This window comes from Lissotriton helveticus, chromosome 7, assembly GCF_964261635.1.
Source record: "Lissotriton helveticus chromosome 7, aLisHel1.1, whole genome shotgun sequence".
NCBI lineage: Eukaryota > Metazoa > Chordata > Amphibia > Caudata > Salamandridae > Lissotriton > Lissotriton helveticus.
Window position 1 is genome coordinate 1,386,375,247 of NC_136068.1, and position 26,829 is coordinate 1,386,402,075.

The window sequence follows — 26,829 nt, forward strand, 5'->3', positions numbered from 1 at the left end:
AGGAGGAGGGAATGCACGACATACAGTTGTGTCCAGTACAGCACCTATGAACAGGTTGCGCTGGGAGGGCACCAGGTGAGACTTGGGTACATTTATCGAAAAACCCAACCTGTACAACAACTGGGTTGTCTCTCGCAGATGATGGAGCACTCTCTCTGACTAATCTGCTTTGATCAGCCAGTCGTCCAAATAAGGGAATACAGGAATCCCTGACCTTCTGAGATGTGCCGCCACCACTGCCATCACCTTGGTGAAGACTCGAGGCGCAGTAGTAAGCCCAAACGGAAGGACCGCAAACTGATAGTGCTGCGATCCCACCGTAAAACGGAGATACTTCCTGTGCGACTTCAGGATGGGGATGTGTAAATACGCATCCTGCAAGTCGAGCGACACCATCCAGTCTTCTTCCAGCAGTGCCTGAAGAACCTGAGCAAGGGTGAGCATCTTGAATTTCTCTTGTTTCAGATAGAGATTCAAGATCCTGAGATCCAGGATTAGACGAAGCCTGCCATCCTTCTTGGGAATCAGGAAATACCGGGAGTAGCATCCCTGACCCCATTCCTGCTCTGGGACCACCTCTATCACACCCTTTCTTAACAAAGTTTGAACTTCCTCCTGTAGGAGCAACAGATGTTCCTCTGAGCAATATCCCTGGCAAGGAGGGTAATTGGGAGGGAATTCCCGAAAGGGAAGGGCATACCCATTTTCTACGAGATTGAGAATCCAAAGATCCAATGTAACCGATTCCCAATCCCGTAGAAAGTGGGTAAGCCGACCCCCCACCGGACCCACATGATCCTGAATGGCGGATCTAGGGCTGCTTTTCTGTGGCTGGGGGGTTGGAGGAGGTGGAGGAGGAAGAGGCTTGACGCCCTCGAGGACGTGCCCTTTGCTTTCCCCTGTATGACCTATACAAGGTATTTTGTTGCTGCTGCTGTTGTTGCTGCTGCTGACCTTGTCTATAGGTTCGAAAAGAAGAGCGTCCAAAACCTCTGAACTTTCTGGTCGTTGAACCTCTTACTTGAAGACCAAGAGATCTAGCAGTTGCCCTGCTATCCTTAAATCTCTCTAAGGCTGTATCCGCCTTTTTGCCAAAGAGTCCAACTCCATCAAAAGGTAAATCTAAAAGTGCAGACTGCACATCCGTAGAAAAATCCGAGGATTTCAGCCAAGCTGACCTTCTAGTGGCAACCGCAGTGCCCATGATCCGTGCCACAGAATCTGCAGTATCTAGACCGCTCTGGATAACCTGATGAGCTGCTGTTTGAGTATCAGATAATACCTCCTCAAAGTCACTCCTGCAGTCCTCTGGAACCTTAGGAATCAACAAACGCATTGAGTCCATAAGTGCGTGCACATACCTTCCCATAAGACAAGTGGCATTCGTTGACTTTAATGCCATACTTGCGGAGGAGAAAGTTTTCTTGGCCACTTGATCTTGTTTCTTGGCCTCCTTGTCACCAGGCACTTGGGGAAAAGCACCAACTGACTTTTTAGAGCACGCAGCCTGAATCACTAGACTTTCAGGAGAAGGGTGAGATGATAAAAAGGCAGGGTCCTTGGGAGCCACCCTATATCTCCTTGCCACACTTTTTGAGACAGCAGGAGCAGAAAGAGGCTTTTTCCACACCTCCATAATAGGTTGAGTTAATGCCTCATTAAATGGGAGTAATGGTTCTACAGCTGAGCTTGGAGAATGGAGTACCTCTGTAAGTAGATTTGACTTAAACTCAACAGTTGGTAATGTCAAGCCTAAAAGTCCTGCTGCCTTTCTCATTACCACGTGATATGGCTGGGCATCCTTTGAAGGCGTATCCGGACCTGATGGTAACACCCACTCTGGGGAAAAATCAAGGCCACTAGCATCAGCCAGCTCTTCGAAATAATTCTCATCCAGTTCACCTTCCTCCAAGTCTGAATGAGACTTATAATACCTCCGTTCTTCCAGGAGATGTTGAGCTTCCCTCCTAGACCTCTCTTTAACACGGAACGCAGCCGGATCCACCACCGACTCAGACGGCGCCGGAGCCGACGTGGGTACAGAATCCGTAGGCTTAGAAGGATGCTCCAAAGATTTGCTTGGAGCGGGCGAAGCCGGTGCCGGAGTCGTCGACTTCGGTCGAGCCGGCGGCGACCTCGGTGGAGCCGGGTACTGCCACAGCGGAGTCGGGGCTGGCATATACGGCATGAAAGGTGCCGGGGCATAAGAGTGAGGCACACCCAAATTAAATGCCATTGGACCCATGGGACCCGAAGGTGCACCAGAGGGGTACCATGATCTCGAGAATACCCCATACATAGCGTTCAGGAACGCTGATGGATCCTGACCAGGTGCAGGAAAAGGTGGATGATCACCCTCAGGCCGATCTCGAGGCAGATTCGAATCCGGCTCTTCAACAGGCGCCGATTCTTCTTCCTCATTAGGAACTTCCTCGACCTCTTCATGAGCCGAAGACGGCATTGGAGTCAGATTGGAAACCGGAGTCGGAGATTGAACCTGCGACTCCGAAGGCGAGGCTTCATCTTCCCGATCCGAAACCTCTTGTGGTTAAATTACCTTCGATTTAACCTTCTTGGGCGATCTTGACCTCGAGCCTGACGTCTCACCCGAATGACGTCGGGACTCATGTCTCCTTTTCTTGTGCTTCTTATGCGACCTCGAAGCATGATCCGACGAAGACTTCTAAGCCGACGCCTCTCGAGATCTTGATCTTGACCTCGATCTCTACTTCCTCGAGCAGGATTTTGAAGACTTCTTTCCTTTATCGGCTTTCAGTTTCGCCACAAGAAGTTTGGTCTCCCTCTCTCCCACGGCCTTTGGGTTCATTTTTTGACACGACGAACATCCATCTACGTCGTGGTCGGAGCTTAAACACCAAATACAGTCCTGGTGTGGGTCCGTAACGGACATAATTTTCCCGCACTCCCTGCAGGGCTTAAATCCAGTCTTCTTTGTCGACATTATAAGGAGACAAAGAGGCAAGAGAACAAAGAAACGAAGAAAAACAGTAACAGAGTTACCAAAAGCTACTGAGTATCCCGAAACCGTTAGCGTCGCCGACGCGGAAAAAAGGGAACTGATGTCATCACGCCGGCGTGGGCCTCTTGTAGGCGTCGGTTACGTCAGCGGAGTCGCGTGCGATGCCGTGTCTCTATGACGTCAAAGTCCACGTCGGCGCGAAGCTACAAAAAGAATTTCCGAATGTTGCTGACGCAAGGGATATTCACAAGGTGAGGAATCCACACGGCAGATGTATCTATCAGAAATAACATTTGAGGTCATAACCGCTGCATGGAAAGGGCGCGAATTCTAGTTACTTGAAATAACAAAAACTGATAAAGTTCAGTGATTTTTCTTTTAGTTTAAAATTTTATGTTTAAACTGACATTTTTACCGAACTATAAAATCACTTTAGTTTGTTATTTTTTCCAGTGGATATCAGAGTTTTTTTTTAATGCAAGATATAATTACCATGCCCAACTATAAAGTCATTTTGACCTTAATGTTTTTCCAGTGAAATTTTAGGGTTTTCTAAACGTAAATTAATATATTACTACCATATGTAACTATGCCAACCCCTTGTCATGTGCGGTCAAAGGCTGTGCATGGTATGGGGTTGGTTGCCGGGTCTGGCATGCAGCCACGCTTAGCACCCAACCCCCTGTGGGCGGAACCCTTTCATCGTGCACAGTCTTTGGCCGTGCGAATCATGGGCTTGGCTGCAGGGCCCGGACCCACACCGCAGCATGTGAATGACCACAGACCCAGTGCATCCCCTGTCCACACCAAGCCCCCCCCTTTACAGGTTGTCAAAACCTGAACGCGCACGGCCTTTGGGTGTGCCCGGCACAGGGTCGGCTGCTGGGATCTGGTCTGTGGCCATGCCCGACTCTCAGCAGTCGGCCACCTCTGCTGTGCAGGGACTTCGGCGATCCACAGTATGGGGTTGGCCACATGGCCTAGCCCATGGCCAGGTCCTGCGCCCAACTCTGCATGGGCAGCCAACCCTGTCATTCATGTACTTTGGCTGTGCGTGAAGTTAGCCGCCTGCCCATCACCCGTATGAGGCTAACCCACCATTGCCACTCACACCAACCCTTTTTAGGTCTGGAGTTAGCAAAGGCCTCTTTGATTTTACTAAAATATGTCTAACCTACTTACATATAGGGGCTTTCAGCAACCTCTCTCCATCCATGGATCTATTGTATCATTCACATTTTGCTTCGCCCCTCTTAAGCATATAGCATCGGACAATCTTTATGTACCTCCCCATGCGAGGATAATCAGGTAATACGGGTTTAAGGCCGTGCCATATGCTGATGACACTCAGCTGCTGATCACTTTTTGTCCCGACCCTGCTGACACAATGGTCCGGTTTAAAAACTACCTGACTCATTTCAATAACTGGATGGGCATAAACAAACTGCAGCTGAATGGCAGTAAAACCGAGATCATTCTGTTTGGCAGGGCTGAGGAGTATTGGTCCAGCAGCTGGTGGCCTCTGGCACTTGGTCCCTGCACGTCTCCTAAACAAGTAGTCTGCAATTTAGGAATAACAATTGATAACAAGTTATCGATAAAAAATCATGTCAATATTTTGCTGGGCACCTGTTATGGGCTTTTGAGGAAGTTACGTACATTTTTTTAATGGCTACCTATCGAAGCCAGGAAGCCACTGATCCAAGGCTTTATTGTGAGCCGTATCGATTATGGGAATGCCTTATTGGCTTTCCTACACGAAGACCTTCTCTCCAAACTGCAAGTTTTGCAAAACACGGCAGCTAGAGTTAAATCTTCCATCTAGATCTCCCTCTGCCCCAAGTCTGCGGTCTCTTCACTTGCTCCCAGTTAGGAAGAGAGGTCATTTTAAAATCTTGTGCCTCACCCATAAAAGTATATTTGGTACTGGTCCCGGCTATCTAGTGAAAAACGTAAAAAGTATCAGCCCAGCAGAACATTCAGATCTAGTGCAAAATCTTTGCTCACGCCCTTTCGTGTCCGAAAGTCACGTAATGGAGGTCGATCTTTTTCCTTCCTTGCTCCCAATCTTTGGAACAAGTTACTATCTCACCTCCGTTCCATGGCAGACCACCAGAGTTTTCGTAAAGAACTGAAGACCTGGTTGGTTGACCAATAATTATGTAATCAGAACCTGGTCTAGGCTGCCGGAGCCTCTGCAAGCGCCATGAGACCTAGCGGTGATTTGTGCGCTATACAAGAGTCTCTGACTTGACTTGACAGTGGGTCAGCCTAATTTAGCCACTGGTTAACTTCCCTGAGTGACTGCATTTTGCTCACTTGCAAAGAGCACAATCTAGTTCCCTTCAGTGCCAGTGTTTTTATTATATAATTACGTTAGTGTGACTCTTTAAATGCACATTCTGCCTTTATCAGAACCCATCTACTGCCCGTGCTGTTGTAAATTTCTTTTGGAGTGTTTTGCTTTTCTAACTGCTCAAAGTGGACAACAAAATCATTGTTTTCTGCAAGTAGTCAGGTACTAGCTGAGGCAAGCCCACTTTCAAGAGGCAGCTGTCAAGGTACAGGGAATACATGTATCCCAACCTGTGAATATGGGCTGCGACCACTGAAATAACCATTGTAAATACCGAAAGGCATATGTAGGGTCAAAAGAACAGTGAACTGGAAAGTACCAGGATTGGGCCTGCCCTTAGGGTGTGACCCAGAAGGTTGTAGGGTCATCCTGAAAATGTCCAGGGACACAGCATCCAATCTTTACAGACTAAGACTAGCAGGATTTGTGATACAGTCATCATTATGAATTTGTCCCTCCTGAGGAATGAATACAGAACAATGAGGTTTAAGACTGGCATCAAGCCTTTTACCTTTTTGGGAGCTCCTTCGCTCCGGGTAAGTTCTAGATATCCTCCTTAGTGAGGAATATCAACACTTATGTGGACAGGATATTGGCATGGTCTGCAGTCAGTTGTGTATAAACAAAGGACTTAAGAAGGAGTTTCCAAAACATTACGCAATCTCTCAGGCTGCATAGGAAGAACCTCATACGCAATGTCTCAGAGGGTGTGACTAACATCTCAACAGGTGGACAGCATTCAATGAGCACAGTGCCAGAACTGCCTGAATAAAACCCTATGAGGTCCATTACACCAATTGTCTAAGACTCCCTATCTGGAGGAGCTCTAGTAAAGAGCTAGGGTACACCTTGCAAGAGGAGGCCAGCACCGGTCTAAGGCACGTAGCAATTGGATGATTTACAACTGTTTTGGAAAATGGATTTGACCTAGCTGCCAAAATCAGGATAACCAGGGCCTCTTCAAATGGCAAAGAGGTCCTGAAGTAGAGGTTCAGGTTGCAAGATCTCTTAAGAAAGTTAGTGTGTCTCCTCAATAGAGATGGGCAAATCTAGCATTCATGCTACCTTCCTAACTTCCACTGCCAAAGAGACGCTTTCTTTGGTTGGGAGCTCCAAAGGGAATTCACAGACCGTTTCTTGGGGAATTTTTTTTACCCCACATGAATTCTCTCAAGATGTTAGCCAGCACCAGTATAAATACAGAGTAGCGACTTATTTGTCCCCTCATCATCATTTTTATCATGTGGAGCAGGTTTGAAGACTTTGTATGGCATCAGAATAAGACCCAAAAATACTTACCATCGTGCAGATGTATTGCTGTTGAGGCAAAGAAACTGAAGGGGTGACTTCCTATACATTTGGTTGTGCCTTAGTTATGACAATAGCATTTCAGAATGAACTCTAGCCAATTACCAATGATTACACTGATGTGTAATTGGAGCTGGAGGGATAGAGCCTTCAGACTGCAAAGCCTGCAGTATACAGATGGACACATGGCCTGGTGCCATGGAGCAAGCTTAATGCATCCATGGTCAGTCGGTGCCAGGGAAGAGCCATGTTCAAGTGCCAACAATTCGAGTGAAGGTCCTGACAGATCAATGTGGCAAAGAGATGCATCAGAGGGAGCCGGAATTAATTTGAAGATCTACAGCAAGATCTCTTTGAAGGCCTAAACTTGCTGCAGAGTCAACAATGTCAGCGAACTCAGTGTATTAGAAGTGGCATTGAAGCGGAAGGTGAAGCTGGAGTCTCCTGTGAGCGGAAATGCCTGGACATTAAAGAGCCTTACTTATTCTTTCTATGGTTCTTTTTTAACTTGTACCTTTACTTTGCTTTCGGTCTGGGCAGGGAGCAGCCTCATGTCCTGAACACTTGTCACAGGACTTGGGAGTTATGTTAGAAGTCAAGCCACCACAAGCAGACAATATGCCGATCTGCAATGGACATCTGCTTCTGATACATGTGTTATGGTCTGAAGCCTGCCGTCTTTGTAGCAACATCCCTGCACACTGCCAAAGTTATTTGAACAGAAAGGGCTTCAGAAAAAAATCCATAATTTGGTAGGAATGGAGCTCCAGATCGGCATTGAAGCATATAGAAAAAGATAACTAGTGCCACCATGCATGGATGGTGCCTACATGATGCTGTGTCCTCATGTCCAGAGGGGGTTGGAGTTCACAGAGCAGGTAGGTGAGAAGGTCAGCGAGGTATCTGCTGGTAGATACAGTATCCACCAGAAAGAGCGTTACCGAAAATTAGGAACCTGTTTTTCTGATGGATACTACTAACCACAGATTCTTGACATTATTAATAGATACCATAGCGGTACCTCCCCTGGTGGTGGGTTTGTGAACTGGCTCGTACCAAAAAGTTCCGGAAGCCCAAGCAGGCAATAAACTCGACAGTTGAGGAAGTAATGCTTTGTGCAAATATGTACCAACTGTCACGTAGCAGTCTGTGAAATCTCAGGCACTTTGTGTGCCAGCTGCTTGGGCTCTGGTGGAATAAGCATGCAGTCCTTCCAGATGCTGCTAAATGGCCAGTGCACTGCAATACTTGATGGAGAGTGTAATTCATCTAGAGATTGCCGCTTTTCTACTGCCTTGCACTTCTTAGCACCAGCATACCCCATAACAAGCTACTTGTCCACTTAATGTTCTTTGGTGCTCTCTTGGGGTCCAAACAGAGGAGTCTCTCTTTGTCTTTTAAGGGATGAGGTGGAGCAAAGAACAGCGGATGGACGATAACCTGTCTGACGTGACAGGGTGTAACTACTTTTGGTAGAAAAGAAGCTTGGGTCCTCAGCGCCACCTTATCTGGGAAGAACGTGATGTGAGGAGGTTGGATAGAAAAAACTTGAAGCTCGCTCATAAGCCAAGCTGATTTGATGGCAATGAGGTAGACCGTTTTGAGGGTCAGGAGATGTAATGGTTAACTGTGCATTAGCTTAAAAGGAGTACAAATTAGAAAAGTAAGAACCAGGGGACGCTCCTCCTAAATGGTAAACTATGAGCGCAGCAGGCAAACACTAATACAAAAATTGGCATAATAATGCCATTTTATTTTGCCACCAGCTCGCGCTGTGGATAGTGCGAGCATTAGGCGGGGTTGAATCCTGCTATTGCAGGATTACTGCTGCCCCTTTCAGTGCCCATGTCAGGTTGGCGAGCTGATTACCTACGGCCAACCCGAAATGCGCACAGTAGACCCAGGAATCCAAATTCCTGGCACAGGCCCCCCAGCTTCAAAATGAGAGCTGGGTTAGCCTACTCCCACCAATCCTGAAGCTGCACTCATGCTGAGAACAGCTCCACGATTGGTCAGGATTCATGCTGCACTGGGTAGAATGGGAAGTCCTTCCCTTTCCTGCTCGTGGAACCACCATCACCATCATCTCCTGCCCCGTGCAGCAGTGCTGCACGGGGCAGGAGCATCATTTGTGGTGAGTTGGGCGCATTGCACCACCCCATATTTATATATTGTCAGCTGCCTCTGGTAAGAACCACATTTAAATCCCACAGTGGCATCACAAAGGACTCCAGTGTAAACAAATGTTGCAAACCTTTCAAAAATCCCACCACAAAGTGTTAAACAGTCAAGACAATCAATCGAGACAAAGCCGACAAGGCACGTAAATAGCTTTTAACAGTGCCCAAAACAAGTCATTGCTGCACCAGGGACAAAAACTATAAAATGTCAGAAAACTTGGCCTGTAGCGAGTCAATCTGCAGGTGCCGCATCAAGTCACATATATGTCCTATTGACTGGCTTACATCAATTTGTAAAGGGAACACCTCATTGCCAGATGGCATCAACAACCTCAGGAAGAAGGTCAAATGAGGTCAACTTCCATCTCCAAACATGGAGATGTAGATTAGGAAGGTCTAGGAGCAGCACCCTGCTCTGCTCCAACAGAAGATCTTCCAGAAGCGGCCGCTTGATTGAAGGGCAGATAATCATGCCCAGGAGTTCTGGGTACCACACTCTTCTGATCCAATCCGGTGCCAATAGGATGACCTGGGCCTGGTCGTTCCTGAACTTCTTCAGAACACATGGCAGGAAGGCATAAAGGAGTCCCAAACGCCACTCTAGGCTGAATGTGTCTTCAAGAGAGAGACTCCTTGGGAACTCCAACGTGCAAATGTGTTAACATTGTGAAGAGATCGAGTCAGGTTACTCCCCATTGATGAAAGATGTCCTGTGCCACCTGTGGGTTTAACTACCACTTGAGGTCCGCTAAGTTTTGTTTTTTGAGTTAATCTGCTCTGGCGTATACACGTCTTGCCAGGTGGTTCACCACCAGAAAGATTCCCTGGCAGTCCAACCACTTCAATAAGCATAGAGTCTACTGGCACATGACCCAATACCTCACCCGCACTGCTTTGTACAATTGCACTTGGCGGTGGTGTTGTCAGCCTTCCTCTGATGGCGGTAAGGAAGGCCTTCAAAACCAAGCGTAGTGCCCTCAACGGCAGCAAAATGGTGTGGAGCTGAATTTCCACTGGAGGCTATGTAAATAAAGGAGCTGATGCCAGCATGCATGGGTGGTGCTTATATGTGGCTCTGCTCATCACTTCCGGAGCAGAACGACATTGGTGCACAGCCCACACAAACCCCACTTAACAGCACACAGGAGTATGGCTGTGAAGTTTCCAGATCAAGTCTGACACCTAGTGAATAGATGAGGAATCTTGTGTTAGAAGTATACATCAGAAACTAGTTCCACTAATACATTTTTCAACGTCACATAAAAATTATGGACGGTAATTAGCAGAGACCAAAATAAAGATCGCATGTGAAAAAAATGACTAACACAGATGGACTGTGCAAAAGTGATCCACCACTATACCATGACCACAAGCCTCACCTGTTGCCCCTCCATATGAAAGTATTCAAATTCCTGACCCTGGTGGAGACCTTGAATTTTAATACTTAACTAAATCAGTTGAGGTGGAGAGGAATATTTATTTATAAGCTGTGCTTAATTTGGTCTGTTTGCTGGGCTGAGATCTGGCACAACTTTTGGGGCACCAGAACCTAACACTATTATTAGTAATGAATTGCTAATGTTTGATTAAATAAAACCATATAAACAAATGATTATATAAATAGAGAACATTCATAAAAACTATGTTCAAATGTCATTGTATACCTTTACATTTATTCCAAAATGTATGCATTTCATTTATAACCTCTAATGATGCCAGTCCAGAGCCATGCACTGTTTTATACATTCACATGACCGTGTTGTCAGGATTAAGAGCCATAACTAAATAGGCAAGTAATTCAAATAAGATTTGCAGAGGCAGTATTATCTTTTACCTTCAAAGCATCATCAGCCATGTGTGCTAGGTGTTTTACTGCACATTTGGCCCTGTTCTTAAACTGGCTGGCAGAGACAGTGAGAGCACCATCGACATTGATATTAGGGAATATCTAAACCACTCTCGCTAGAATAAAACATCTGTATGTTTGTGACAGCTAGGTAATGGAACACGTTCTAGTGTCTAAAACTAGGCATGGGCAGTAAACTCCGCTCGCAGAGTATTTCGCACTCCACGGAGCTAAAAAAAATGCCACTCTGCATAGCAGAGAGGAGTTATTCCCTCGCTTGCCAAAAGTAAGTTGGCGATCTTGAGCGAGGGAAATCCAACGCTAGACCGCTTCCCAGCGAGATTTCCCACTGCAGATGGACGCTACTGCTCGCGTTGAGAAACCTTCCGTTCACATTGAGGAAGCTGCCGCTCGAGCAGAACTTCTACTTGAGCGGCAGAAAGAAGCAGTGCCCTTTTGCACTGTGCGTTATGAAGTTTATGCTGATTTTACAGCACAAGACAAACACCAGGTGCTAAAAATAATTGCGAATGTAACGTTATTGTGAGGTACCGCAGTCCTGTTTTGAAAGTACGAAATCACATTGGAGAACTGTTTATTGGCTCAAAGGGAGATGCCATCAAGAAAGTCAACACAAGAATGAAATCCCTGGAAATGAACGAAGTGGAAGGAAATAGATAAAGTGAGTCTTTTGAACACATCCATCTAAAAGTGAATTAAGCAACAGTGGCAAATCAGGGAACCACATGAAAGTTGAAAGGGCAGCCACGTAATCCTTGACTGTTGCCACCTGCAGCCTTTTCATGCAAGTGACGAACAGCTTACTTACCTTTGGTAATTTTTTTCTGCTAGCGCAGTGACGTTGTCCACTTCAGAAGTGATGCGAGTGTTGCCTATGTCACTGCCACCCAGGCGTGCTGGCATCAGTTTCTTTTGTGATTATTTCTGCACCAAAAAGACAGAACCACATCTGAAAAATGTGTGACCAGTGCACAGAATCTAAAAGGATCTTTAGGTCGAACAGCTAATTTTGCAGAACAGGGAGGATGGGAGAGTAAGTTCGGAATCTGCAGTTAGAGTTTCTACCAGAAAAACCTTTACTGAAGATAAGTAACTTTTTACTCTGATAAAGACTTCTAACTTAAGATTCCTCACCTTACAGTAGACACCCAAGCAATAGCTCTCTGAAGGTGGGTCTGCCAATGAGGACAAACCAGCAAATCTTGAAGGAATGAATGTGCGAACTGTCCATCTCCATGGACCTGACTGACCAAGCAGTAATGCTTTGTGAACGCGAGGTCCAGGTAGTATTTTGGCACATGTCTAGGTCAGGTACTCCATGTTCTAACGCAGCAATAACAGCCTTGGAGGAATGGCCCCAAGCCTCCTGGAGTCAGCTTCTTAGCTAGGGCGTAAGAAATCTTGATGCAAAGTACAGTCCATCAAAAGATGGTTCTCATCTGCACAGCCCTGCCTTGTTTCTCTCCTGTGAATCTAATAAGGAGCTGATCGTCCAGCCGATGGTCTTTGGTATGACCATTGTAAACAGACAGACATCTTTTTGGATTCAGACGGTGGAGCCTATCCTCTTCCTTAGAAGGGTAAGGTGAAGCAAAAATTATCAGAAGTGTTATGTTTGGCCAGCGTGGAAAGGAGTCACCACCTTCAATGGGAAGAAGGTGTGAGTCTGAAGAACCAGTTTATCTGGGAAGAAGCTGGTGTACCGTGCGTTAACTGTCAGAGCTTGGGGCTGATGTAATGGCACTAAGAAGATTGTCTTAAGAGTCAGAAGTCTCAGATCACAGCTGTGTAGGGGCTCTCATGGGGATCCCATAAGAACCATTGAGACCAAATTAAGATCCAATTGGGGCATGCTCAAATGGGGTAGGAGGGAAAAATAAGTCCTTATGGAAACGTGTCACAGCAGCTGACTCAAACAGTGAGGACTGATCCAGCAACTGCTAAAAGCTAAGATAGCAGAAAGATAACCTTTAACGGTGCTCAAGGCAAAACCTTGCCGACAGCGCAAACAACAGCACTTCTGATAGGGAGGCAGAAATTTGATCAACATAATGTGAGGAATGCCAAGCCACAAATTTGTTACAACAGCAGGAGTATACAGTGTTTGTTGAGGGAAGCCTTCCTACCAAGATGATTTCCCAAGTCTCAGAAGGAAGATCAAAGGCATTCAACAGATGCCTGCTCTGCTGCTTCAACAAGAGGTCCTCCCGAAAGGGCAGCCTGATCGAAGGACACATGCTCATGCGCAGGAGTTCAAGATACCAAACATAACATGTCCAAGCTGGAGCCACTAAGACGACCTGGGCACGGTCAGTCCTGAGCTTGAGAACCTGGGGCAGGAGCGATATTGTCTAAAAGGCATATAGGAGTCCCAGGCTCCAGCCTAAGTGGATCACGTTTCTGAGCGATTGTAGTTTTAGAAATTCCAGTTTGCAGAAATGATGAAATTGTGCATCCTTGGTGAACAGATCGAGCCACGGTTCTCCCCATTCTCGGAAGAGAGTTTGCACCACCTCCAAATGTAGATGGCATCCGTGATCCGCAAGGTATAGATGGCTAAGTTTGTCTGCCCTGGCGTTCAGAGATCCCGCCAGGTGCTGCACACACTAGGAAGATATCATAGCATTCAAGCCAAGTTCATCTGCACATGGGGCTCCTAGCACCCGGGTCCATGACCCCACTCTGCCCAGTTTGTTGCAATATCACATTGTGGTGGTGTTGTCTGTGAACACCTTAATTAGCCTTCCGTTGATGGATGGGAGGCAGGCTCTCAATGCCAAGCAGATAGCCCTCAGTTCCAGAAGATTGATATGAAAGGGGGCACTCCTGTGTCATCACTCTCTGTATAGATATTACAACGTTCTCTTCTGCATTTAGTACTTTTTAATGATGCTTAAACTTGCCAGTGTAGTGTATGCAGAGTGAATTTGAATGTGACTGTCTTTTTAAAATATTGCCGTTCCAACTCGTTAAACAAGTTATTTACCTTCGGTAACGATTAATCTGTAAAAAATATAGGTTAGTTATAGATTCCTTACCTTAAAATTACCAGGCGTCAGACTGGGTCTGGAAAGTTTTTCGTCAGCAGTACCTCAGCGCATCGGAGGTGGCGTCGGTCAGCTCCACGTTTGTCGTTGGCGTCGTGGTCGCCGGCATGACATCGCGATAGCTACTTAGACACCGCCCTCTCGTGCCGACGTCAGTTCTGGACACGACTTTCCGTGCCAGAAACTCAGAGCCATGCAAGACGCTGACCACTGGTGCACAAAACTAGGGCCCTGAAAGGATGTCCTTAACCCTAGAAGTCATTTCGCAGAACGGGGATGATGGGTGGGGCAGTAAGGAATCTATAACTAACCTATTTTTCTTACAGATATATCGTTACTGTAGGTAAGTAACTTGTTCATCTGAACGAAACAGTTAGTTATAGATTCCTTACCTTAGAATAGATACCCCAGGAGGTCAGTCTGCGAATCAAGTACACACCAGAAAGTGCTGGAGAATAGAACTGCCAAAGAAGCCGTCTCTCCAGACTTGGCTGTCCAGGCAATAGTGTTTCGTAAACGTGTGCAGCGATGCCCACGTAGCTGCCTGACAGATGTCATTTAGAGGGACTTCTCGTCCCAAAACTGTAGTGGCTGCCGTCGCTCTGGTGGAATGGGCGCGCAGCCCGACTGGAGGCTCCTTCTTAGCCAAAGAATAGCAGGCTTTGATGCACAGAATGTACACCTGGAGAAGGTGCTTTGTGCAAGGCTCGACCTTTCTTAGCGCCCACGTAACCAACAAAGAGCTGGTTATCCCCCGTAATTGTTTTGTGCGATCAAAGTAGAAAGAAAGAAAGCGCATGCTTTGGATCCAGACGGCGGAGACTCTATCCCTCTTTCTAAGGATGCGGAAAGAAGGTGGGCAAAGTGATGATTTAGCCAATGTGGAAAGAAGTAACCACCTTGGGAAGAAAGGAAGGTCTAGTTCTAAAGATGACCTTGTGGGGATGAACAGCCAGAAAGGGAGGCTTGGAAGACAGAGCTTGTAGCTCACTCATCCTGCGCGCAGATGTGGTGGCCACCAGAGAGGCAGTTTTTAAAGTAGGAAGACGTAGAGGACATTTATGTAGTGGCTCAAAAGGGAGCGCACATAAGATATGTCACAACCAAGTTCAAGTCCCACTGGGGCATTACGAAGGGAACAGGAGGAAAAAGATGAGTAATGCCCTTAAGAAATCTATTTACAACAGGGGACTTGAAAAGAGAGGGCTGGTCAGGGAGCCTGAGAAAGGCTGGAATGGCAGCAAGGTAGCCCTTAAGAGTGCCCAGAGCAGAGCCCTGCTGGGTCAAAGAAAGGAGGAACAAGGGAACCTCAGAAACAGGGGCAGAAACGGGATTCACAGCCTTTGCTGTGCACCATGCCACAAATGTATTTCATCTGCAGGCGTATACCGTCTTAGTAGAGAGACGGATGGCTGCCAAGATTACATCACAGACTTCAGGAGGCAGGTCAAACTACATCAACTGCCGCCGCTCAATCTCCACGCAAGGAGGTGGAGGCTGGACAGGGTTCGGGTGGAGGACCGTCCCCTGCTGCTGTGACAGAAGATCCTCCCGAAGAGGCAGTCTGATCGAAAGATCAATGGCCATGTTGAGCAGCTCGGGATACTAGACTCTTCGTGCTCAATCCGGAGCCACGAGAATGACTTGGGCCCAGTCGCGCTTGATCTTCTTCAGCACTCTGGGCAGAAGTGGTATAGACGGAAAGGCATATAGAAGACCACAAGTCCACTAGCGACGAAAAGCGTCGCCTAGCGAGTGCCGCCTTGGAAATTCCAAGGTGCAGAATTGTTGACATTGCGCGTTCTCTTCAGTGCCGAATAGATCTAACCCAGGCTCTCCCCACTGCTGAAAGAGATCATGCACCACCAAGACGCCATTCGTCATCCATCATGCACCTGCAGCTGAGTTCGTACGCCCTGGCGTTCAGTGAACCTGCCAGGTGTTAAACCACCAGGGATATGCCCGGATGTGCCAGCCATGTCCAGAGTCGGAGGGCCTCCTGACATAGGGTCCACAACCCCACTCCGTCTTGTTTGTTGCAGTACCACATCACATGGCGGTGGTGTTGCCCGTGAAGACCTGCACTACTCTTCCCCCGGACAGAGGGAAGGAAGGCTTTGAGTGCAAGACAGATCGCCTGAAGCTCCAGAAGGTTGATGTGGAGCCCGGACTCCACCAGAGATCAGAGGCCTCTGATCTCCGCCTCTCCCATGTGGTCATCCCATCCCAGAAGGGATGCGACTGTCACCACTGTGTGTTCTGGTTGGGGAAAGGAGAGGGATCTGCCGTTGACCTAATCCTGGTTCATGAGCCACCACTGCAATTGTCGTGCAGTGCCCTCCGAGATCTGGACACAATCAGACTGATTCCCCTGATGCCGCGCCCACTGGAACTTCAGGTCCCACTGCAGAGCCCGCATATGCCATCTGGCAAGATCGACCAGCAGGATGAAGGAGGCCATGAGGCCCAGCAGCCTCAGGGTCACCCTGACCGAAACCCAGAACAGAGGCTGAAAGACCAGAATCATAGCCCTAATATCCCAGACTCGCAGTTCCGGAGGTTAAACCCAAAACTGCGACGTGTCCAGAACCGCTCCGATGAAGAGGCCCTTCTGAGAGGGGGTCAGGTGTGACTTCGGCACTTTGAGGGAAAACCCCAGCAAATGCAGGAGGTTGACTGTAGTCTAGAGGTGGGAGACGACAGCCTGGGGCGAGCACACCTTCAACAGCCAGTCATCGAGATAGGGGCAGACTGGAACCCAGGATCTGCGCAAATGAGCTGCGACCACCACCAATACTTTTGTGAACACCCGAGGGGCCCTGGTAAGGCCAAAGGGGAGCACGGTAAACTGAAAGTGCTCATGCCCTACTGTGAACCGCAGCTAACGCCCATGGCCCGGCAGGACGTGAATGTGAAAGTAAGCGTCCTGCAAGTCCAACGCTACCATCCAGTCTCCAGGGTCTAGGGCAGACAAGACCTGAGCGAGCGTCAACATCTTGAACTTCTCCTTCCGGAGGAAGTGTTTGACATTCCTGAGGTCCAAGATAGGACGCAGGCCTTTGTCCTTCTTGGGAACCAGAAAGTAGTGGGAATAGCAAACACGACCCACTTCTGGGGCAGGAACGCGCTCGATGACACTCTTGGCCAAGAGTGCCAAAACTTCCTGTTGGAGAAGGGCCAGGTGATCCTCCGACATGCTATGGTACGGAGGTGGCATGGAGGGAGAGGTAGTCTCGAAGGGGAGGGAGTAGCCCCTTTGGACTATTTGCAAAACCAACCTGTCCGACGTGAAGGTGCACCAGTAGGGAAGGTGATGGCGGATCCTGCCGCCCACTGGCGTTTGGTGGCCCTGAAAGGTCTTACTAGGAAGGTTTGGAGACTGCAGCAGAGGGGTCTGTGGTGGACTGGCCCGCCTGTAGGCCCCAGTACCGCGTTGGTGGTTCCCACATCCCTGGTCGCGCTGGGGCTGAACAGCTTGCGCCGGCCTGTGGCTCTGGGCGGGACGTAGTGGTGCACCGCTTCTGTAGCCACGAAAGGCAGACTGCTCAGGGCGGGTGGTGGAGTGGCCCAAGGACCTGGCCCTAGCCTGAGAGTCCTTAAAACGCTCCAGGGCATTGTCTGCCTTGTCACCGAAAAGGCGACGGCCATCAAAGGGCATGTCTAGGGGGCGTGGCTTGTACGCCGACGAGTATGGACGCCTGAGCTGTGCGCTCCGGTCCGATCTCGTCTTTTATCCTGGAAACGAGACTCCTCAGGTGGCGATTGCGGCCCTGTGTGGGCACCCCGTAGCAGCGCACTACCCGAGCCCAATTTTGGGACAAATAAAGGTTCCGAAGGCCGCTGGAGGGACGGGCGGTGAAGCTCCGCCTCGGAACCCCGGCCATCTTGCTCGCAGCCTAAAGAGGGCCCTTCATCCCCGGCCTCGAGTGTGACCGAGGCCGCCGGACGGGCGCGACATCCGGAAGGCGCCCTTAGTTTCCCCATGACAAGGCGGCCCAGGCGGAGACGCGGTGGCGGCTGGAAGACCGGCAGGCGAGGCTCGCTGCAGAGGGCCGGGCCGTTTTCACCTCGGCGTGCTGCAGACTGTGCCCCATTGACTTGGAGTGGCGGCGAGGCCTTCGAGGGAGGCGAACACCCCGGTGCTGGCTTGGAGCTCCGCGGTAGAAACACGGCTGAGGCTCACGCATCACGCGGGCGAGCCGGTGGAGGGGAGCGGAGTGACGCGGCTGGCGGCCTTTGCGAGGTCGACCCCTGAGGGCATTGCAGGTTGGTGGAGAGTGCGACACCTGTCTGGAGGTGGCGGGCCGGGGGCGGCCGGTCCGGTGGTTGGGTGCTGGTGCTCCTGCACGACGCCCTGAGCATTGGAGTTGACTCTATTGAGCGCGGAGGAGGACTGGAGCGTCGTGGGTGACTTGCCCTTGACTGGTGGTGGCTATTGCCGTGCCCTGGAGAGGCTTGTAGAGCAGTTGTGCGGGTGCCTGGGCGGGGAGTTCGTCGCGGGGGCACCAACCTGGACAATGTGATATTGCGCCCTACCATTTGCCAGCTACTGTGAAAGGGGCCTTGAGGCTAACGCAGGCTGACATTGATTGCTGTGACCCCCCGCTGCGGCCTGGTGCTGGGGTCTTGGCGCCCAAGACCCTGGGAGTACGGATGGGCTCACTAGCCTTGCGACGACGCTGGATGGATCTCTAGCGCGGCTGTTGAGTACAGAGGGACCGGGACTTGGCTGGGGGCTACCGTGGGGTCCTGAGGGACTGGCCCCTGGTGTGGGCCTACCTGGGAGACGGTGGAGACTGCAGGTGGTGCTCCCCCACTGAGGACGGTTGCGGAACTTGGGGAGCCGCTACGACAGGAGTTGCTGGCCCCGGGACACCCTGTGCAGGAGGCCGGCAGGGTGACCTCTCTGATCGACCGCCCCACGTTCGCGGAGGGGGATCGGGTCTGCAGCCCCTATTCCTGTGGCGGGGATCTGGCTGTGCCCAGATCTTGATATTGTTGCAGCCACTCAGCCCAGGGGTTGAGGCATGGGGAAACCACGCAAGGTGCCGGGGACGGCGCCAGTTGACCAGGCTGAGGATGCTCCGGAGACCCAGGAGCAGGGCATGACCGGAGGCCAGAGTACGGGGTTGCAGCAGCAGCAGATAGACCAGATCCTCAAGGCCATATTGGACACGAGGACTGCGCTGCATCAGGATATTGCGCAGGTGTCGACGAGCTTGGGATTGTTAAGGGCGGACCACGGCAAGCTGACTGATCGGGTCAAGAGCACCGAGCTGGTGCTGGCAAAGCTGGAGCCGGCTCAGAAGGCGTTGGATGCCACGATGGGCAACATTCTGCGCAGAGTGCAACAACTGGAGAAGAGGGCTGAGGATGCGGAAGGGCGCAACAGGCGCAATAACATTCGGGTGGTAGGGCTGCCCGAAAAAGTCGAGGGGAGTGACATGGTCGCTTATCTGGAAGCGAGGCTGAGAGATGTGGTTGCCCCTGAAGGCCTCACCCACTTTTATACTCTGGAAAGGGCGCACCGAGTGCCGGCCAGGCCAACGGCGCCGGGCCGCCCCCCTCGCCCTGTGGTCGCGCGCCTACTGCATTTTAAAGACCGGGATATTATTCTGCGGCAGGCCCGGGCATCTGGTCCATATAAAGTGGTCAATGCCTCCGTTTCTCTTTACCCTGACTATTCTCAGGAGGTTCAACGGAACCGCTTCTCCTTATTGGCGGTTAAGAGGGCCCTTCGAGATGAGGGTGTGCAGTACTCCCTGTTATTCCTGGCACATCTGAAGGTGATGGTGGACGGCGCGGCGACCTTTTGTGACACTCCGGAAGACGCCTGGCAATGGTTGGAACGATACCGCGCGGGCACTGACGGCGCTGGCAAGTGGGAAGGGACGGCTGAGGCGCGCCCGAAACCTCGCAGGAGCCGGCGAAACCGGAAACGTACGTTGAACAGACAATCCCCATCTGCATCGCAAACGGAGCTGGAGAGACTGGCTGCCTTGCAGGCGGTGTCTGTCATCTCCGGAGCAGCTGCCACGGCCTCACTGGCAGACTGCGGTTCTCATTAAGGATCGGATGAGGGGGGATCCGGGGGGTCTGAGAGGGGTCCCGGCGAATTGCCTCAGGTTACCCCACGGACTGCTGATGACCTGATGGATGAGTGATCATCTTGGATGTCGCATGATGTACAGTAAGGGGTGTGCTGGTCATGTGGCAAGGAGACGCCGGGGGACGCTGTGGGGTCGTTTACCTGACTAGGTGGGGGGATTGCTTTTTCTCCTGAGGCGGGGGGGCACCTGAGGGAGGGGGGCATGCATGGGGCGAATCGCAGCTGGGGTGGGGAGGTGGTCGTGTACGAGATTGGACTGATACGTTGAGGTGGGCTGATTGCTGTCCGGCTAGGTTGGCATGGGGTCACCCCCTCTATCTCACATAACTTGTGAGTCTCTGGTTGCTACCACAGTATGCCGGCTAGCGGGGTTTGGGTTTGGATGGGTAACATCTGTTTGGCACCTGTTCTGGGGTTGGGTGGGTGGGTGGAGGGCTTGTTGGGGTTGTTCTGAGTTGGGGGGGGGACTGTCAGTGTGCCCGTTAGGTTGTGCGGGGTAAGAGACAGTTGTACACCTACTTATGGCGACAAGACTTGAATTCAAATGTATTACTTGGAATGTGCGAGGCCTGAACTCGATGAGGAAGCGATATAAAGTGCATGCATATTTAGTCCGCAGGGGGGTCCAGGTGGCCTTCTTGCAGGAGACACACATTAATCAGGTTGAAGGGCAGGCGCTGGAGGGGGCAGGCGATGGAGGGGGCAGCTCTTTTATACCACTTATTCAGCCTTCGCCAGGGGGGCCTTGATCTGGGTGCGCACAGGAGTTCCCTTTCAGCCCGTGACCACGCTGGTAGATCCGGACGGGAGATTTGTGGCGGTGTTGGGCGGCCTGGATGGCCGTGATATTACGCTTTGCAGTGTTTATGCTCCGAACTCCGACCAAGCTGCTTTCTTTTCGAGGCTTTCTGGGAGGTTGGCGCCCTTCTTGGTGGGCACGGTGTTTATGGGGGGGATTTCAATTCTGTAGTAGATGTGGAGTTAGATCGTTCCCATCGTCCGTTGGTTTAGTCAGTGGTGTGTAGGATAGCGAAGGCGCGGCGGGACAGGCAGGAGCAGTGGGGCCTTATAGATGCCTGGCGGGCCCATCACCCAGCAGATAGGGATTTTTCATTCTATTCCGCTCCTCACGACCTCCACGTACGGCTTGATAGTATTTTATGTACACCGGGGGCTCAGGCGCTCATGTACCACAGTGAATATCTGGCGAGAACGATTTCGGATCATAACCCTTGCTTGATCACGGTCCTCTGGTCGCAACAGCGTCAGGCGGTTCCCACATGGCGACTGAACCTGACGGCGCTGGAAAACCCAGTGTTTTGTGCGGAGGTCAAGGAGGGCATCGAACATTATTTTAGTGAGAACTCGGGGACGGCGTCATCTAGGGCGCATGAATGGGACGCCTTCAAAGTTGTGATCCGAGGCGTGTGTATCTCGTCAGCCGCGGGGGCGCGCCGGACCTTGTTAAGCGACATAGACCGGGAGGAGGCCAGCTTGCGTCAAGCGGAGATAGATAGTCACGCGGCTGCGGGGGGTCAGGAGGAGGTGTTGGTGGCGCGGGAGCGGGTGGCCACACAGGTCGAGAGGCTTTGCTGCTTTGATTATAAAGAATACATGGTGTGGGCGCATGCGGAGAGGGACAAGGTGGGTACGTTGCTGGCCTGGCTGGCCAATCCAGCTGCCAGGGGCACTCCGATAGTATCGCTGGCCACGCCCACTGGGGGTCTGGTCTACTCACAGAGGGAGGTAATGACCAATTTCTGGATTATTATACCTCGCTTTATCAGAGTAGACTGAAGGTGCCACCTGATGGACTGGACGCTTTCCTGGAGGAGGCACAGTTGCTGCGATTAGAACCGGAACAGGGTGACGTGCTGGGCGCTGTTATTTCCTTGGGCGAGATCAGAGCGGCAATTAAGCATATGGCCAGAAAAAAGACACCGGGGTCGGATGGCGTGCCGGTGGAATTTTATGCCACGTATGTTGACCTCCTCGCACTGCAGCTACATCTGGTGTATGGAGAGGCTTGGGAGCTGGGCCGGTTGCCCCCTTCAACCAGGGAGGCAGTTATTGTGCTGCTCCTGAAGAAGGGTGGGTCACCCACGGCGAGGGCGGTGTACCGCCCACTCTCAATGCTTACGGTGGACTATAAGGTGCTGAGTAGAATCCTGGCCACGCGGCTCTCGGACCATATGAGTGCGCTAGTGCACCCAGACCAGTCGGGCTTCATCCCCACACGGAATACTGCGACGTGTATACGGCGGCTGATACGGATCATGGGGGCGGTAGGAGAAGATTCGTCGGGATCGGTGGTGTTATCGGTGGATATCGAAAAGGCGTTCGATAGTGTGGAGTGGTCGTACTTATTCCAGGTACTTCGGCGCTTTGGTCTGGGGGATAACATCACTCGTTGGACGCAGCTGTTATATAGCTCTGCTACGGCCAGGGTTCGTACGGGCCGCTCTGTCTTGGCGGCATACCTGGTAGAGAGAGGTACTCGGCAGGGCTATTCGCTGTCGCCTCTTTTATTTGCCCTGGCGATTGAACCATTGGCAGCGCATGCCAGGCTGGGACGGCACTTCCAGGGGGTGCTATTACGTGGGGAAACTCAGTATATCTCCTTGTATGCAGATGATCTTTTGCTGTACTTGGCCGATGCGGAGGGCTCCGTGCGGGGGGCCCGGGCCCTTCTGCAGAAGTTTGGCCGGCTGTCGGGACTGCGGGTCAACTGGACTAAGACCTGCCTGTTTTCATTGACTCTGGATTGTCCCCGGCCCTCGACACTGGAGGATATACGCTGGGAGGCTGAGTGCCTTCCGTACCTGGGCATTCGCATCTATCATGCTCACTCCGACCTTTTTGAAGGAAACATGGGCAGTGCGCTGAGGGGCATTAGAGGTAGCATGGGGGTCTGGCGCACGCTCCCGTTGTCGGTAGCTGGACGTATAGCGTTATTAAAGATAGTGGTCCTCCCGCGGCTGTTATACTTTTTCCGCACTTTGCCGGTGTGGATCCCAGCGTCTTTTTTTAAGATGCTGCGATCGATGGTGATAGGGTTTATATGGGGTTCTGGCCGACGGCGAGTAGCGTTGTCCACCCTGCTGCGACCGAGGGAGGAGTGGGAGTTGGCGGTTCTGGATTTTGAGTGGTACTACTTGGCGACGCAATTGCAGTGGCTTACACAGGCTGTGGCGCCCGAGTTTAGGGGCCCGGATGGACCACAGGGTAGAGTTATTACCCGCCATGTGCTGTCCTTTATAGTGCTCCAGCAAAAGCTTAGGCTGGATCAACTCACTCTCGAGGAGCGCACCATCAGACAATGTTGGATGCGTGGCCAGAAGCGAGCGGCAATTCCTGTCCCGTATGCGCCGGAGATTCCTCTAGGCATGTGCACTGCTATTCCGCATGGCGGTGATTGGTTGGCGCTGGCGGGTTAGGAGGAGCGTGGAGTGCACGTGATAGGGGACTTATATAGAGACGGAACCCTGTTGTCGTTCCGGGAGCTGCAGAGCGCCTCTGATCTGCCAAGGGGGAATTTTTTGCTATATACTGCACTAGTGTCGGGAAACCAGAAACAATGGAGGATGGGCCTAGCAGAGCCATACTAGAATGGACTGAAATAATGTTTTTTTCAAAAAGACATTTTCTTGTGGCATACATGTATTAATTGCTTGTTGATTTTGAATTTAATTCACTTTGTTTGTAATGAAATTAAATTTGCACTAGACTTGGTAAAAATACGTAAAAATTATAAGGGGACTAGAACTCCTAGAAATCTGTGGAGGTAATCCCTGGCCAAACAGGAAGTGACGTAAGGCGCTTTGAAAATTTTAAAAAACAGCTGTGAGTGCGCCAACAGCTAACCATGAGCAAGGTATTATGAAATACCGAAACGTGTTGGGGCTGCCTGTATTCCTGATAAATGTATTTAAAAATAAGTACATTTGCTGAAATCACACTTCAAGAGTGCGACCCGTTTCTATTCAGGACTGAAGGGGTTTGGTGATATATATATATATATATATATATATATATGTACAGTCACTCACTCACTCTCTCTCTCTATATCTACATCTATCTATATATCTATATATATCTACATCTATCTATATATATATATATATATATATATATATATATATATATATATATATATATATATATAGAAGCACAGACTGGACCATCGTCTATTAAATGTCATTACTTCATTCCACTAAATGCTGATTAGTAGCCTGCAACACCTTCCCTGTGTAGGCTTGGACTGCTCTGCTACCCTCAGAGGGTCGAGTGCTACAATGGGGTGCTTGGTCCCCAGTCAGGTGGAAAATGTGGCCTATTACTTACGCAGACCTGACATCCTGCACAAATAATAGCCCTGTTTCCTTACAGAATAAAATAAGTATGCCCCTTAGGAACAATTCTATCACAACAAGCTCCTCATCTGTGACAAAGGTGCAGAAAAGGGGAACTACGGCCAGGAAGTCAGAACTAGTTTCAGGCAGGGATAAGGAGACAGGGCCAGGGCCCCCTTAGCAGCATAGAGGAGCAATTTAGAAGGTTTCCAGATCCAGAGTGTGCCTGGGACAGTCGGAAGTTAAGGAAGCTGCGGGTAGAAGTATCCATCAGAAGTTAAAAATACTTATGGACTGAACCTAAAAGTAAAAAATATGCACAATATTCAATGTTTTTCCTCACACAAGCCTCTTCTACAAATGAAAGACATGGTTGGTTTCTAGAGCAGCTACATAGTTGCCAAACTGTGGAGCTCAATGTAGGTGGGATGTGATGTTTGTTGACTGCATAAGAACAACCCACTGTCAAGGAATAAGTCCCAGTATACATGTACTGAATGGTAGGATATGAGGTTTCACAAAGAACAAGCTGTATAAACAAAAGCAATGTATAAATACAAATATTTCAAAAAGTGCCATTAAAAAAAAACACACAAATCTTTGATTTACCTTTGAGACAAGCATTGGTTTAGGCACCTTCATTAAATCACAGAGATGATTCCGCTGTAGTCTTACTACAGGTAACTCGGCATCCCTAGAAAAGATCAAATATTAAAATACCAAGAAACAGACTGATCAATTAATATTTAAGACCTAAATTCACCAGGGCACGCCAGACTGAACATGCAATAGCTACAAATTGTGAAGAATGTCTAATATCATTGAACCCCGAGATCAGATTGAAATAGACAAGAACATTAAAAATCTTCATTAACGTATGAGAATTCACAAAGTTGAGAGATCAGCACATGCCTATTGCTCCTGCAAGGTACCACCATATCTAATGCACAGGTGCATCTAACTCATGGCTAGGATTTTCCATACAACTGTAAAGACTATATTCCACCCAATGAATACATTTTTTATCCTCAAATTTTTACTTAAAAATTAGGCATCTCAATTCAGACCACAAGGTGTATGTGGAATGTAAGGGGCATTTTCCTACTGATGATTCTTACTCTGACATTCTTGTTTCTTTAGGATTATTTCATCCAGTCAGCCCATGCTCACCTGTATGGCAATGCAGCAGATCCATGGGATTTAATTTGTCCCCAGACATCGCCTCACATGGATTCAAATGTTTTAGACTGCTTGTAGGCAAGAAAAATCCAATACAAATTGGTGTAATGATACTGGCACTGGCACTAGCTGGGGTGCAAGAAAAGGACTGTCTTCTACTCAACTTTGAAGGCTATAAAATTTCCTACTTCAAATCGCAACATTATGTTGTCAACAGATCACTTTTTCAGCATGAATGTCCTACTCACTCTAAAGTGTTTTCTAAGGTATCACCTTTTGAGGAGTGGTTTGTGTCAATTTTGTCAAAACAACCTACTGTATTCTTCAAAGCTTAAAGTGAGGAAGAAGACAACAAAAGATGCAAAATGAAGAACAAGTTACTTACCTTGGGTAATGATATATCTGTAAGAGACATATATTTGTTATAGATTCCCTACCTTAGAATCACCCCCAGGCGTCAAACTGGATCCGGAGAATTGTTCTCCAGCAGTACCCCTGCGCATCGGTAGGTGGCATCGGTCGACTCCACGTTTGACGGTGTCGTGATCGCCGGAATTATGTTGCGGTATCTACTTAGATGCCGCACCTGCGTGCTAACGTCAGTTCTTTACACAACATTCTACGGCAGAAGCACAGAGCCATGCAAGACACTGACGCACAAGTTACTACTTGTGCAACGATATATCTGTAAGAGACATTAGTTAGTATTAGATTCCTTACCTTAGAATATCCCCAGGCGTCAGACTGGATCCGGAAATTTTTGCGTAGCAGTACCCTTGCGCATCGGTAGGCGTCGTCTGCGGCTCCGCGTCCGTCGTCGGCGTCGTGGGCGCCGTGATGACGTCGGCGGAGTACTTAGACGCCGCCTCCGCGTGCTGACGTCAGTTCTTAGACACAGCTTTTCCGCGCCAGAAACGCAGAGCCATGTTAAAAACCAACACTGGTGCCATTGAAACTAGGGCCCTGAAAGGGGACAACCCTAACCCTAGATATTGGTTCACAGAACGGGGAGGATGGGTGGGTCGGTAAGGAATCTAATACTAACTAATGTCTCTTACAGATATATCGTTACACAAGTAGTAACTTGTGCATCTGAAAGAGACACGTTAGTATTAGATTCCTTACCTTAGAATAGATACCCCAGCAATACCAACCCCGGTGGTGGGTCTGCGAACCAATAATCACACCAGAAAGTCCTGGAGGACGGAACGGCCAAAGAAGCCATCCCTCCGGACTTGGCTGTCCAGGCAGTAGTGTCTTGCAAACGTGTGCAGCGATGCTCACGTAGCTGCCTGACAGATGTCTTGTAAGGGCACTCCCCTGCCCAGGGCAGTGGTAGTCGCCGTGGCTCGGGTAGAATGAGCCCGCAATCCAGCAGGAGGCTCCTTTCTAGCCAAGGAGTAGCATGCCTGGATACACAGGATGATCCACCGGGAGATGGTCCTCTTGTG

General features: G+C 49.7%; 1 protein-coding gene across 2 annotated transcripts in view; it reads right to left on the reverse strand.

Annotated features, from left to right (window-relative positions):
• The window catches only part of TBCD (tubulin folding cofactor D), a 2,437,462-nt gene that overhangs the window by 17,696 nt on the left and 2,392,937 nt on the right, over positions 1-26,829 (reverse strand). For both annotated transcript variants that reach the window (XM_078654702.1, XM_078654704.1), the window contains one exon: positions 24,809-24,893. In XM_078654702.1, coding sequence (XP_078510828.1) covers positions 24,809-24,893 — 85 coding nt within the window. The remainder of the gene's footprint in view (positions 1-24,808; positions 24,894-26,829) is intronic.